The sequence below is a fragment of the Triticum aestivum genome, chromosome 2A (assembly GCF_018294505.1).
Source record: "Triticum aestivum cultivar Chinese Spring chromosome 2A, IWGSC CS RefSeq v2.1, whole genome shotgun sequence".
NCBI lineage: Eukaryota > Viridiplantae > Streptophyta > Magnoliopsida > Poales > Poaceae > Triticum > Triticum aestivum.
In genome coordinates, this window is record NC_057797.1 from 21,742,557 (window position 1) to 21,757,298 (window position 14,742).

A 14,742-nucleotide genomic window follows, 5' to 3' on the forward strand; every position below is an offset into this window, starting at 1 on the left:
TACAAAACTAATCTTCCTGATCTATATGAAAAATATACAAGCTGTATGGAAATCAATTAGATATGTATTGAGTGAGAAATAAAAGAAAAGTTTATATACTGCCAAAATAAGCTCGCATATTTTTTTAAAGATGTTTCGTATCATTCAAAAAATATTGAACATGCATTTGAAAAATATTAAATACATATTCGATAAAATGTTCAAAATATGTATCTAAAAAAATGTTCATCATTTATTTGAAACACGTTAAAGAGTATATAAAATGTTCTAAATTTATAAAATATTATAAAATTTCTTGACGAAATTAGACATGTGTAAAGAAAAGAACGAGAATATAACGGAGGTCACTTTCTTTGCCTCCTCCATGCCCATGGGAACATAGTACGTCGGCTTGATGTCATTCTCCTTTGGAACGGGGGTTGGTAGCTGCATTGGATGCAAAGGGGTCGGCTCCATGGAAGTCGCCGGCTGCATGGGATGTGAGGTCGGGCGATTCCATGGGATGGGAATTTACATACTTACCGTTTTCATTGCATGTGAGCAAATGAAGAGAGACGGCTGGATCTGTTCACACGAACAAAGGAATGAAATGATGGAACAAGATTCTTTCCCCCTAAAGCTAAGGGCCTGCAGGATATGCACTACACCTATTATTTTTCCTAACTAAACTACACGCATGCACAACACGAAGGGGATGGGACCGTGTCATCTCCTTTTTTAGGGAGGTGATGCGCATGGGCTGTAGCTAGTGGAAGAGTAAAATTGTCGACTAATGGTGTACGCCATATAATAGGAAAACTTTCTCAAAAAACTATACAGCTTATATGAGTAAACGGAGGGAGTGGAATATAAAAATCAAAGATAATCATTGAAAAACGGTCAGGAAACTCACAAAAATAGAAAAAAAACCTATATAAGCTTCTAAAACCAGTAAAAAAACCTGTCATAGAAGCTTTCCAAAACCGCTTCAAGGAACCATATTTGGCCCGCCGAACTAGCAATCGCCAGAGGTGAGATCGTTCTGTCAATACGGGTGAGGCATAGCCTTGGCGACCCAATAAAGGGTTTCCGTAAGCAGCACACGCTGGAAAAGTAAAAAAGGGACAGCCCATAAAGATGACAAGTTCCCTCCGTTTATTCCAGCAAGTTCTCCCCTGTTTTTTTTATTTTTTAATTCTTTTACTTATTTTCTCTGTTTGTTTTAATTTTTACTCTTTCTCTTTTTTGATTTCATTTTGAAAAACATTGTTATCTATAAAAATCATGAATATTTGTTTTCAAAATCTGGGGAAATGTTTTGAATTAACAATTTTTAAACATTTTTAAACTTATGGATTGTTTTTCAAATTAGATTTTTTTTCAAATTCATGGATTGTCTTTCAAAGTTTAAACATTTTTAAATTCATGAAAAAAAATCAAATCCACAAACATTTTTTGATTTTAATCTCGTGTCTCGACCCAAAATCATTATAGGAAAACCAGCAAGCCATAACACTTCTACGGTTCCCCGTCCAGCTGCACGATGAAGCTTCTTCCTCTGTTTGTCCTTGCCATGGTAATGCTTAATGCTTGCGCCGTGTCTTCTCGCACCGCGCCGAGGGACCATGTACTAGATGGAGTAGTGAAGATGGCAGCGACGGGAGAGGGGACGGTGATCGACAATCACCATGCGATACCGAGGACAGAGTATAGCAGCTGGAGCAGCCCTGGAAACATGCCCGGAAGTGGCCATGGCATTGCTAGCGAAGAAGCCAAGCCATAAGCAGCCTGATATATGCATGCCTTTGTACGTAGCAGACTTTGCATGCTAGGGTACGTATACATACTCTTTTGAGTCATATGTATAGTAGTAGTTCCATGTCGTGGGTTCCTAGTTGTGCTACCTATATGTAAATTAAGGGCGAGCCGGATCACGTCTATATATTTACAGATGTTCTGTTTATATTGAATAAAGCAACATTTCTCTATATTCATTGATAGTTTACGGTATGAGCTCTTGAGTACTACCAAGCTGATGAATCAGTCCGAAATATTAGCTTTCTTTATACTAGAAGAACCATAAGAATATCAGGGAGGTACACAGTGAATCCTTTGTTATATGAATAAAAAAATAAACCATTTACTTGAAGTTGATATTGCTATGGATTCATTAGATTAATGTTGAAGGAATAATTTTGCTAATATATGGTCTAATAAATAACCGGGAAACCATGAAACAATCAAGTGTTGATTTGAGAAAATAAAAGAAATATACAACCATAACTATATGTAGACATGAAGGGAAACATGCATGTGCATACCGCATGCAATTGTTAACGAGAGTCTCGCCTGTTGTCTACTGGCATGATACAATTGCACACTAGTTAAGATCTTTAATTGTTGAAATAAAGTTTTCAGCGAATATTTCACTTTGATGAAAAGCCGTCCTCTCTCCTCAAAGGGCATGCATTGTTTGTGTAAGCTGAAACCACACCAATTTGTTTACCTAAGCTAAAACCAAACCAATTTGTTTATATAACTTTCATATGATACAATTTGATTGAAAACAACTTCAGTGAAAGCACTTTACATAAATCACTTGATAGAGTGCAATAATATGATACAATTTCATTGAAACAACTTACATAAATAGCTTCATAAAGGATCGGAATGAGTTTCAAGTCATTAGTGTACATATAGGTGCCCACCCTGTGGGATACTGGATTAAAGAGATGTTGTCCTTTGGTTCAGTATTTTCGCAAAATGCTAACTATTATTCTTGTAACTGTACTTATTCAATAATAGAAAGCCTTGACAAAATTACTGATATTTATCTGCAGCTACAAGGTCGCTATGCTAACTAGCTAGAAAGACGCTATCTTATCTGATATATTCTGCTCAGTACTTATTCTGGACCCTCTAGTCTGCAAGAGAACTTTCATGTGCAGCGGCTGAGCTGAGATCCCAGAGCCAAATGCCCAAGGGTCACGAGTAGTACTATTGTTGATAAACATGCAGTTAAATGAAGAAATCCACTGTGTTTAAGAGCTCAATGACTCCACTAATATTTGTCCTTCTACCTATACGCTTACATAGATAGATGATGATACTTTTAGTGCCCGACTGAAGCGGTTGGGTTAAAATTTAGGAAGGGTTATTCTCCACCTATAAATAAAATATGAAGTCGTCGTCGCGTCGTCATAATAAAAGCATGAACCACTATCTTAGTGGGAAATACTATTGGTAGTGTTTGATGATTTACGCATAATTTATGATTACATTGACAGTGATTGGGTCAAGTAATCACCATAATCTTCAGAATTGGCGATATTTGCAAATAATTTATGTCACTGGCCATAGTAATGGGTGGGCTCTGATTTGGCTGCCATTTTTACTACAAGATTCTACTGGTCCCAAAGGCATGGCATGAGTACCTTTTACATCCACATGATGTTTTTTTAATTCTAGTGGATCATTCAATAACCTTTTAGTTGTTAGGTTTTCTGCACATATGAATTGTGCACTAGTTTTTTCTGACTATATAAACTGTTCCTGACCTGACCTGACCAAACCATAGCCTTCAAGAAACAGCACGTATAATACTACCCAAACTTCAATCGAATCTCAAGGTGGAGATTTCCCAGGTATGATTCTTTGTTCAAGCTAGTTTCTTCTTGGTCATGATCATCTTTTATTCTTTGACCATTAACTTCGTGAAATTCCTATGCATGTGTGTCTGTCAAGTTAATTCAGACACCATGAAAGAGCAACTGAAAGCAAGCAGGATTAAGATCTTGGCTGCCTTGCTGGTCTTTGCCATGGTTACTCAAGGCTTGGCGATTCGGGTCAAGGGGGCGGTGAGGAATGACATCACCGACGAGGCTGTCAGCGCAAAAACCACCCTCGGTGCAGGCAGCAGCACAACCGTTGACAACCACCATGCAATCCCACGGGACCAGTATAGTAGCCATGGAGGAGAGGACGGATCTGGTGGCAGTGGTGGTGATACTACAAAGAACTAGTGCCATTCTCTGAGACTGTTCTGTTCGCCCAAGATATATATTCTGATCTCTAATGTTATATTGTATAGATGCCAGCAGCGCTAATATTGTTACTATTCATGCCTACATGAAAATAAGCTGCTCAAGGGAAGAGTAATGTCGAAGATAATATGCTTGTTATTTACATCCTCACAGAAGGAAAAAGCTATGTTTTGTTGGAAAAATAAAGAAGAAGCTATATATGTAATAGATGTGATATTCTCGCGCATGTGTGTAAGGAAACGTTCATGATTAACATGGCAGTCATCAATAAAATTCATGCATGCAATCTGTTGTTCAGGAAAGAACCAAATTAACTGCATACTTATGGTTGAGTACCGATTAATCATGGTCTTATGCTTCAATTTCTATGTTACAAGAAAATTTGTCCTACATGTACTAAGGGCAACTCTAATCGATGCCTAAAACTTAATACCGGAAACTCCATCACCAAAACTGAAATCCAAAAAACATTCTGGGTATTGTCGGAGGAAGATGAGGAAATGACGATGAAGTTGCGAGCCTCCTCATTACAGAAAAAGGGTTTTCCCCCACTTTATATTATAAAGTAACCATTACCGATCACAAAACATCTACTGGGGTGAATAGCACATCAAGCCCAAAAGAAAAGAGAAAGAGAAGAGAAACTAATGCCAATGACGGCAACTCGACGAAACACGGATGACCTGCCACTGATGCGCTCTCCAGAGTCGTCCCACTACACTCCTAGACTCTGTATCGCCGCGTACCAATCAACACCTCCAAGAAGGAATGCAACGACGATGACACTGCTGCCTAAACATGTCCTAGGGTTTCCCCCGGCACGCGGAGGGGAGCGGGGAATGGGTACATCTGACGCCGTTCAGGAAGGAATGGTGGCACCCACAGGCGTCATCGCGTCGGTGCCGGATGAGCCGACAGGGATTTCTCCCACACCGAAAACACCACTACCCGCCCGTTTTGAAGCCTTCGAGCCAGCTTGCCACCCACCAGCATGCGCCACCACGGTCTTGATGCCACCCTTACCGTCTCACTGAGATCACCATCACGAGGCCTAGAGGACGGAAAGTGGGAGTGCAAGGAAGCGGAGGCGGTAGCAACAAAACGGCGCGGGAGGGAACTACCTCCATCGCCGTCACGTGTGAGGTCACTGCCTCCAGCACCATTGTGGTAGCCGGCCGGATGTAGCACCGGGGGCACACCAGGACTCCCGGGCCCTCGACGATGAGGACAAGGAGACCTAGATTTTTTGGTACTCGTCAATAGCGTATTCCTCGTGAGTGTTGAACTTGGCATGGTACAAGGCCATATGGGCCTAGATTGTTAGGTGTTCCGCCATGGACTCATCGCCGTCATGCTCCAGTTTTTCGCTCAAGCTCCTCCCGCCACGTTAGTTGGAGATTTTACTCAATGGAGGATTTCGAAGCCATCATCAAGTCTTTGGTATCGAGCCTCTAGAGAGGGAAAGTTGTCCGAAAATACAGAGGAGTTGTTGGAATTTGTGGGCATGGTGGAGCTACCAGACCTCGAGGGAACGACACATGTGCCAAACTTCGCCAGCGTGGAGGAGCTGCCAGACGGTTGGCATAGAAGCCACCATGATAGCTACACGGTTACAGTCAGGATGTTGAGTGGCATTGTTTGTGGGCGGGGGAGCAAACTTTGTGTCTAGGAATGGGAAGGTGGGGGCAATGTGGGTGGATAGAAGGAGAGATGTGGCTAATCATCGTTGGCGGCTACGAGGCAAAATGTCACTCGCACATGTTCTAGGGTTGGGACAAGATCCTGACGTCAATATATTGGCAATGAAGACAAATTTTGTTGGCTAGTTTAAAAAGAGTTTTGCATTGTATTTTCGATCACATTTGTTTGGGCTTACTTTTCAAGTCTTCACTTCAAGAAATTAGATTGCATCCATGTTTTAAAAATAATCTCATGTTATAGAAGACGTATTCAATTCAATTTGGAAGGTCCCATGAGAATATGTAGCATGAATATACTTTGTATGTACCAGTGCCTATTTTGTCTCCCGAGTCCATGGAACCTGGAATTTTAAAAATATTTAAAGTCATACCAATCTTTAGAAGTAATATAAATATGTTCAGTACATACATGTACATTTTCATTAATAAACATTTGCATTTATGCGCTACTCAAAAAGAATTGTAAAAACTATTTTGTGGATCTACATATAATAGCAAATAGCCCATCTATTATAGATTTGGATTTTTAAGCACGCAAATTAATATATTTAGCTCCATAGTGTGAATCCACATGTTTAGGAAGAAGTACTTAATTAGGAAAATAAAATTAAACTTTTCACAATAATAATAGAAAATGCACAAAACTCAGACGTAAATTAGTATTCCCCTTTCGCAACAATACTTGACACAGAACTCAGACGTAAATTGGTATTCCCTTCTGCAATAATAATAGAAAATGCACCAATGTATATCCAATATTTGTCATATCTCATTAAACTTTTAAAAAAATCACTGTTTTGTTTTGCACAACATTTCACTTAGTTAAGAACTATATAACCAAAGCACCATTGTAGTGCACCACCAGGGATCATACCCCAGGTTTGACACATGTGTGTCTTATAAAGGTGAAATATTCTTTCAGTGAGAGGTGACGTCCCCATTGATAGCGAGCCACCTGTGGTGACTTTCTCAATCTCAAGAACCGACAACTCAGTCTCTCGGATGTACTCATAGGGTTAAGGTGTGCATTCACATAGGTGAGTTTATGCACGTGTATCTGAGTGTCTGCATCTGTATTGTGTTTCTACAAAAAATATAATTAACATGCAGGCAATTATTTCTAAAGGCATCCGTGTGATCCACCACAAAAAAATCATGAACAAACCAACACAAGTTTTATCTTGCCGAAGAGGTTTGAACAAATCATGATCCAACCCTCAGGCCTCTACGATTTACCCTAGACCAAACCCCCGCTATACGCGCGGGAAATACTCATGCAACACGAAACAACCACCGTCATGATGGCTATCTCTCATGGGCATGCACCTCGCCACAAAATTATTGTGCGTAACGCGCAAGCGAAATGACGACGCATCGTTCACACAGCCGGAGCATCGCCGATGTTGCCCCACATGACGACAAGCAAATGGTGATGCTCCGTCAGTACGAAGAGCTATAAGCACCCCTTTGGGTGTAGGGTCTGCCGCCTGCTCGACAAGGTCGAAAGTAGTGGCGAGGTAGATGAAGAGAGATTACCGTGCGCCGTAAGATGGGGAGGTCCCCATTGCTGCCTGCCAGCCAGGACGAGGGCACAAAAGGGAAGGGATGGGGAGGGAGGTAGCATAGGCGGCGAAATATTGGTGATGACGGCAGGCTTTCGGGCTAGGCTGTTTTTGTTTGGTAGTGTATGCATTCCTCAGGATTTCCTCTACATATATCCATAGATTTGTTTGCACAAAAATAAAATAAAAATATATACCCACGGACTCATACCTAGCTTGCCGCCCTTTGGTATACCTTGAGTCTTTCTTTAGTAAGTGTATAGAAAAGATGGAACCAAGGGCCTTCCCTGCTGATGTTACTAAGTATGGTAAAATTAATTTGGTAAGACCCATCTTTATCAGTTGTAAACTATTAATTACATCTTTATATGGAAACTAAGGTCGTGCAACAGTCCTATGTTCGTTAGGTTTTTATGTATGTTTATTATCTTATGATGTAAGTGGGAATGGTGCTGGAATCCATGCACCTTTCCGACAACAGGATAATTAAATATAGAGGCTAACGCAAAGAGCAATCCAATTGGTTCATTATGGCTTGGACAAATCTAGTTTTCACCAGTAGTCAGATAAAGCAAAGTGCGAGATCTGCTTTTCACCTGCAATCCTATAAAGTACAATGATTAATTGCAACAGATAACTTCCGCACTCTTCATATTGACTTCGGTGGATTTCACCTAGATCTCCAACAAATATTATCTCTTCAAACTTTCCTTTTGTCCTTTTAGTTACTCATACAGAATTTCGGTGCATACATGTACAAAATGATTTTCTTTTTGTATAGATTTGTGTAGCAACCCAAGAATGAAGCGATTAATTCAATGGTCTAGCCTATAAGTTTTCTTTCCGTCATGTCTAACCTATAGTTTAAACAACTTACACTACTAGGGAAAACCATATAGGTAGACCGGTAATAGCAGCGCGGGACTAATACAGGCGCTGCAGGTGGCCATTAGCAGTAGCGCCGGCCCACAACATGGGTGCTACTACTAAGTGGGCTCCACAGTGCCCCCCTGGGCTGCCACAGTAGCAGCGGGGGTTACTGCCCCGCGCTACTGCGAGCTTAGCAGTAGCGCGGGGCAGTAACCCCCGCTAGCGCGGGGCAGTAACCTCCGCTGCTACTGTGGCCAACCCGGGCCAAGCTCCCCGGTCCCACTTAGCAGCAGCGCGGGCCCTAACCCCGCACTACAGCTAATAGGCTTGGTAGTAGCGCGGTCCTGAGCCCCGCGCTACTACGTACTAAGCCAACCCTATCCTCTTCCTCTGTGGCCCGTCCACTACATCTCCCTCACTCTGCCCTCACACTCTCTCGTTCACTCTCTCTGCGACCGCCGTGGCCCACCGTAGTCATCGCCCGTCATCGCCCCCGAGGTATCTCCCTACCTCCTCCTCTCACCCCCTCCTCCCTCCTCCCTCCTCCTACCTCTTGCCGCCCGCCGTCCTCCTCCTCAAGACGCCCTCCTCTCTCCTCCCTCCTCCTTCCTCTTGCCACCCACCGTCCTCCTCCTCCAGACGCCCTCCTCTCTCCTCCATCCCCTCGTCGCTCGCCGTCCTCCTCTGGACGCCCTCCTCCCTCCCTCCATCCCTCCTGCCTCCCTCCATCCCAGCATCCTTCCTCTGTTCTTGTACAATGTAGGTTTTTTTAATGTTTTTTTAATACAATAGAATGTAGATTATTTGAATGGAATATAAAATTTTCAGTAAATGTAGGTCTCTTGAATAGATTAGAAAAAATTTCAGTAAATGTAGGTGTTTTGAATAGAATAGAAAATTATTAAATGTAGGTCTTTTGAATAGAATAGAATAGTAAGTGTTGAATAGAGTAGAAAATTAGAAAATGTTCAGTAAATGTAGGTATTTTGCACCAAATACCTTTAAGTATTTTAGGTATCAATTAAAATATAAAAATGTTGTTGTCAATTATATTGCAAATTATTTATATGCATTCTCACATTGCCAAATTTAGAGAGAGAGAGAGAGAGACCTACTTTCTTGAAGAACTAGGGTATTTAGTTATGCTTTTTGTCCAAATGAAATGTTAGGGTTATAAGATATATTGAAATTTTTGTCAATATTGAACCATTGAAATGCAATGAGCACCAGGTTTGATATTTTCTATGTAAATGCTCATGTGTAAATGCTGATGTGTGGCGCAGGGTAGATCACCGATGAGCTGGTTGACAATGCCGAAAAGATCACCGATGACACCCGCGTTATCGACAACCATCGTCTATGGTGAGTAAACATGGTCTATCTGGTTGCTTAAATACGAAAATGAAGGATATGTGCTTGCCCAAGTGGCCTATATGTTTGCAGGGAACACCTCCGAGTGGCCTATGTTCTGCCGGAGTGTTGATTCATTCCCGTTCCAATAAATTTTAGGCGCTCGATATGTCCTATTTTAGTAAAGGTCATCGAAAATTTTCGTGAATTTTAGCATGACATGTTCTAGAACATAGGAAATATCGAGTGCCCTGGATTTGCCGAAAAGAAAATTAAATGACATTTTGGGTTGACTTTATATCTGTCGGGGCTTGATACACGACGGTCAAAAAATCAGTGAGGGAGGGTGTCCACCATATATGAGAGAAGAAGAATGATGACTATTGTCATGGTGTCGCTCTTCCTCTTCTTTCTCGTGATAGAACTTTTGGTAACGAACGAGAAGGAAGAGAAGAGCGACCATCATTAATGGTCGAAAAATCAGTGAGTGAGTGTCCACCATATACATCAGTGAGGAAGAAGAATGCCGACTATTGTCATGGGGACCACTTGTTCTTTTGCAGGTGTTAGAAATTTTGGTGTAATGCACTTTCGAAAGAAAGGCCGAGCGACGATACCGGAGAGGAAGAATCCCGACTGTTGTCGTGGCGGTCGCTTCTCCTTCGTTCCTGTGTGCTAGACATTTTGGTGTGATGCACTCGGGAACGAAGGGAGGAGCGACCATCAATGACAGTTAAATATAACAGAGAGGGAGTGTCCACCATATACACCACGTGATATGAGAGTTTTTAAGGAAGACTCGACAGACCAAAAGTCAACCTGTGCTAAATTGTGATCTGTGTGTTGAGTTTCTGGTAATTTTCATTGATTTATGATCTTTGAATTATGAACACAGGAAATGTTTGACGATGATAGGATCCCCGCGTGCGATTACTGACCAAGGTATGTGCGACAGGTATCATCTGGAAAACGGTAGGTACTTCACCACAACGCTTGACGAGACCTTCGATGTTTTTATGGTAGGTATTAACTTGTGCTTCTTTGCATGAAGGTGTAATTAAGCATGACTTGCTACAACATGCAATTTTCGTTTCTTTCAATTCATTATTTATCTTGGAGAAGCTTGGTTTCCAGGAGAGTGGGAATATGGAGACGAGGAGAGCGCACCTCATGACTAAACATGGTTACGCTTTTCGGGTTAAGCTCTACAATGCACTCAATCACTCACATTTTAGTTGCTCTAATTGGAGAGCTCTCTGCAAGGCCTATGGATTGCAGGAGAATATGCAAATAACCTTCGATATCCGTCCTTCGTCCTGAAGATGATACTGAAAATAATATCGACATTTGGGTGGATGTGGATATGCCTCCAGTTCTGCCTCTATGTGAGTTTGTCTAACAAATTTGTGAAGTAATTTTGTATTGTTTATTTATAATTTTGGTGTTCATCCCTACTAATCTTGTTTATTTATAATTGTCAGCTTATTTCTTTTCTTCAAGAAATACTCGAAAGGCTGTAGACAAGACGTACTACAACTATGGCTCTAAGCTAACTTGTGAGGAGAAAGGATATCTTGTCTCATTTATAAATGATGTTGAGATTTTTTAAGAACAATTATCAATTATCCCAAATGATAATGGATATGTGCCACTAGTCCACGAGTTGCATGATGGTAACTTCATTGCAAAAAACATAGTATGATTTTGTTAACTCTGGTTGCATACATTCTTCTTAAGTAAACTACATAGCTAACTATATATATATGTTACTATTATGTTCTTCAACAGAAGCCCCCGAAGAAGGTTGTGCCTGACATGATGTTTACCGAAGGTCATATGCATATGGTTAGCTTACGACCGACTCCCCAACGGCTTACCACGGTGCATACACGATTTCTCTAAAAGATGAAAGGCCCGAGAATGGAGCAAAATAATGAATGCGCGCAGGCAACCAATTGGAGACAACATGAATGTGCGCAATCCACAAGTTGGAGACAGGTGGATCTCTATTCTCCATTATGGAGATGGACCGGTTTACCTATTTTATGCTATTTTACCTAAGAAAGAGGAGTAGGTCCTAGGTAGTACTCGTCATGTGCTAAGAACAATTAGGTAGTGTTGGTTATGACTATGATGATAATGAGGAGTTGTTATTATGATGATGATGAGTTATGTGCTAGAATTGTTAGAATGATGAGTTGCTATATGACTATGAGATGATGATGACGAGGAGTTGTTATTACGATGATAAGTTTTTATATGACTATGATGATGATGATGATGATGAGTTGTTATTATAATGATGATGATGACTTGTTATTATGATCATGCTGAGTTATTATGTCAATGGGTGAAAGAAATGCGGATTAGATTCAAGTGGATGGATCCAAAGTGACCAAGTGCTAATCCAACTTGGTCACTTTTGATCAATCCACTTGAATCTAATCCACATTTCTTCCACCCATTGATATAATAACTCATTATGATCATAATGATATAACAATCTCTTAATTGCTACTATATCAAAATTTATATAATGGTGTATAAATACAATTTGAAACAGAAGAAATGAAATATGATGAATAGTAGTAGCGCGGCTACAGCACACTCTGCTACTACTTAGCAGTAGCGCTAGTCTAAAAGTTAGTTGTAGCGTCCTAACAGTAGCGCAGGTACCCGCGCTAGCTAAAAACCCCACGCTACTACTAGGGTTTTCCCTAGTAGTGTTAGGATGTTGTGCCATCTTAGATGGTGAAACTTCTGTTGGTTGGTACATTTGGCGAGTTTACATTGGAAATTTTAGACCTTAATTACTTAATTTAGTTTCATCTTTCCTTTTTTTTTTGCTTTACCCAAGTTGTATTAGCATTTTTTTAATCATGTCATGTTTTCATATGCCCACTTTCCAATGACTGTTATTAAACAAAAGAAAATTCCATTGTTAATTTTATAAACTAGAGCCAAGAGGATACCTGGCGCGTTGCCATGGGAATTTGTTGATGAATAATTGGGTTTATAACATGAGAACAATAAGTAAAAATACATATGACTTGTTATATGTGATTTGTATATTTGTAACAACATATATGGAATATAAGTATTATAAATGAATGAAAAACATTTTTCCATCCAAGGTTGAATGTTGTGGTTGATTTTTTCCCATGCATGTTGAGGTGGGCCTTATCCCATTCACTATTGTATGGTGAGGTGGCATGCTTGTAAGTTAGTGGGATGACTCTCTTAGGTATATAGGACTTACATACATAGTTATCTTACAATCCTCCGTTTAGTAATATGGATGGCAAATTCTCTTCATTCTTGATTTCAGTACTATGATATTAGTAGATATTTTGTCACAAAAAACATCAATTGACTTAGCATGTATAGGTGGGTGAAAATTAATGATATATGTATGATGATATTTTGTCTACAGTATTATCATACACATACGATCAAGTAGTTACTTGTTTAACCCTTCACATTTGAAGGAAAGTAGCTACTGAATGTTGTGGTCAAGTTTATTGTCCTAGCATCCAAAAGTTTTTAACATCAACTACACCACAAGAAAAGTAGCCTTACAATAGAGTTTTTAAGACTCTTATTTATAAATATAATAATTTTAGAAGTACAATATACACGTACTTGAACATTAAGTCTTCAAAACAAGATAAAAGTTACATAGCAAGCACATGCATGATCTCGCACTATGACTTATCTTCAGCTATTTCAATGATAATAACGGGAGTTAGTTTCCTCCACCTTCTTCTTCTGTGCTCTCCATGGAACTGTGGAACATCCCTTGGCAGGGGTAGTTCCCTAGTGGACACGCATGATGAATTTCCTCACCAGCAGGGCTACTCCTTCCATCAACAGAACTAGAAGTCAGTTTGTGCATGGTCTTCACTTGCATTGCATTCCCTTTGATGCTCCTTGAACTGACACATTGGCATGAATTGGTAAGAAGCATTGACATGATCACCAACACAATGACTTTCATTGTTGATACTTCTTGCAGGCCCTAAGAAATAAACATACATAGGTCAGTCATTGAACATCATCTTATGCAGTCTGTATAAAAAAACGTACATAGATTGATATGGTAAGGGTTCTTGAAATAATACAACATCGAATGCACATGCATAAGATTGTAAATATTCAACAAACAAGGATATTGCTGAAGTGCGGCTAAAAGCTTGTCATTCACCTTCTCCTGGTAGACAAAAATGTGATATGGTGATGCACTACTTATAGGAGATAAAAGTGGTGATGTTCGATTTGAACTATTCAAGGTAAATCTTCTCGTGTAAAAACTTGATTCTCCACCAATAAAAGATACTAGACAACTGAAAGTGGGTGAATTTGATGTACCTGGAATATGATAGGTCAATTTGCATTAGTTGTTAGACTTTATCATGTGTCTCTAAACAATGTGAATGGACATTTACTATCTTGCTCAACATTATCACACCAGGGGAATGAAAGGTGTAATGAGTCTACTTTTCAGCTGTCTTATTGCTCCGAAAAAAGAGTAACTTATTTAACCATTAAATATAATGTAAAATGCAATTCGAGGTGTACTTATTTAGAGGTGACTTTGAAACTACATATCAGCCTTGGTCCAAGAAAGACTGATGTTTCATGCCATACTCTCTGAGATTAATCTCCAGGGCACAACATTGTCATGTTCCTTGATCTCTTCAGCACCGCCACACTATTTGTTTCATCATTTGCCCTCCTTGCATGTTGACGGTATTTTTAATCATTCTATTTCAGCGCTCCCTGAAGTGAAATTTGCATGTTGTCGCAGGGAGGAACCAAAATACATTGGCCATGTTCTTGAAGAAACAAAAAAATGTTTGCTATGATCTTGCTAATCTTTTTGGAATTATATATGGTTAGTCGTTCTCATACATGGAGTTAAATTTGATTTTAATTGTAATGACTACATTCATTCTCCTTACCCACTAATATTATATCCTTGTTTGTAAGGAAACAAGATAAGCAAATGGTAATCTTGGTTCTAGTTTGTGAATCACTAGGGAAAACTATGTACTAAATATCTGTTTATTATGATGACATATTAAGGGAATTGTGGCACTCTTGCACGTCGACTATTTATTTTCAAATATTATCAAACCTGCTAATTACCACTTTGTGTAATTACCTATATTTTTATGCAGATAACTGAAAAAAGTTAACTGAATTATTTTAGATAAGACACAACTCAAATGACCATAG

The 14,742-nt window shown here is 39.8% G+C and overlaps 1 protein-coding gene across 2 annotated transcripts; it reads left to right on the forward strand.

Annotated features, from left to right (window-relative positions):
- Positions 1 to 3,458: 3,458 nt before the first annotated feature.
- Positions 3,459 to 4,248, forward strand: LOC123184387 (uncharacterized). Of its 2 annotated transcripts, none has more exons than XM_044596525.1 (2): positions 3,459 to 3,623; positions 3,733 to 4,248. In XM_044596525.1, the coding sequence occupies exon 2, from the start codon at positions 3,738 to 3,740 to the stop codon at positions 3,999 to 4,001; it is 264 nt and encodes an 87-aa protein (XP_044452460.1). In that variant the 5' UTR covers positions 3,459 to 3,623; positions 3,733 to 3,737; the 3' UTR covers positions 4,002 to 4,248. The 2 variants fall into 2 exon arrangements, with proteins under 2 accessions (XP_044452460.1, XP_044452461.1); XM_044596526.1 differs by having other exon boundaries at positions 3,570 to 3,623; positions 3,724 to 4,248.
- The last annotated feature ends 10,494 nt before the right edge of the window (positions 4,249 to 14,742 follow it).

Excerpts from the sequence above, each read along its gene's own strand:
- LOC123184387 (XM_044596525.1), top strand. The coding sequence starts at position 3,738 with ATGAAAGAGCAACTGAAAGCAAGCAGGATTAAGATCTTGGCTGCCTTG.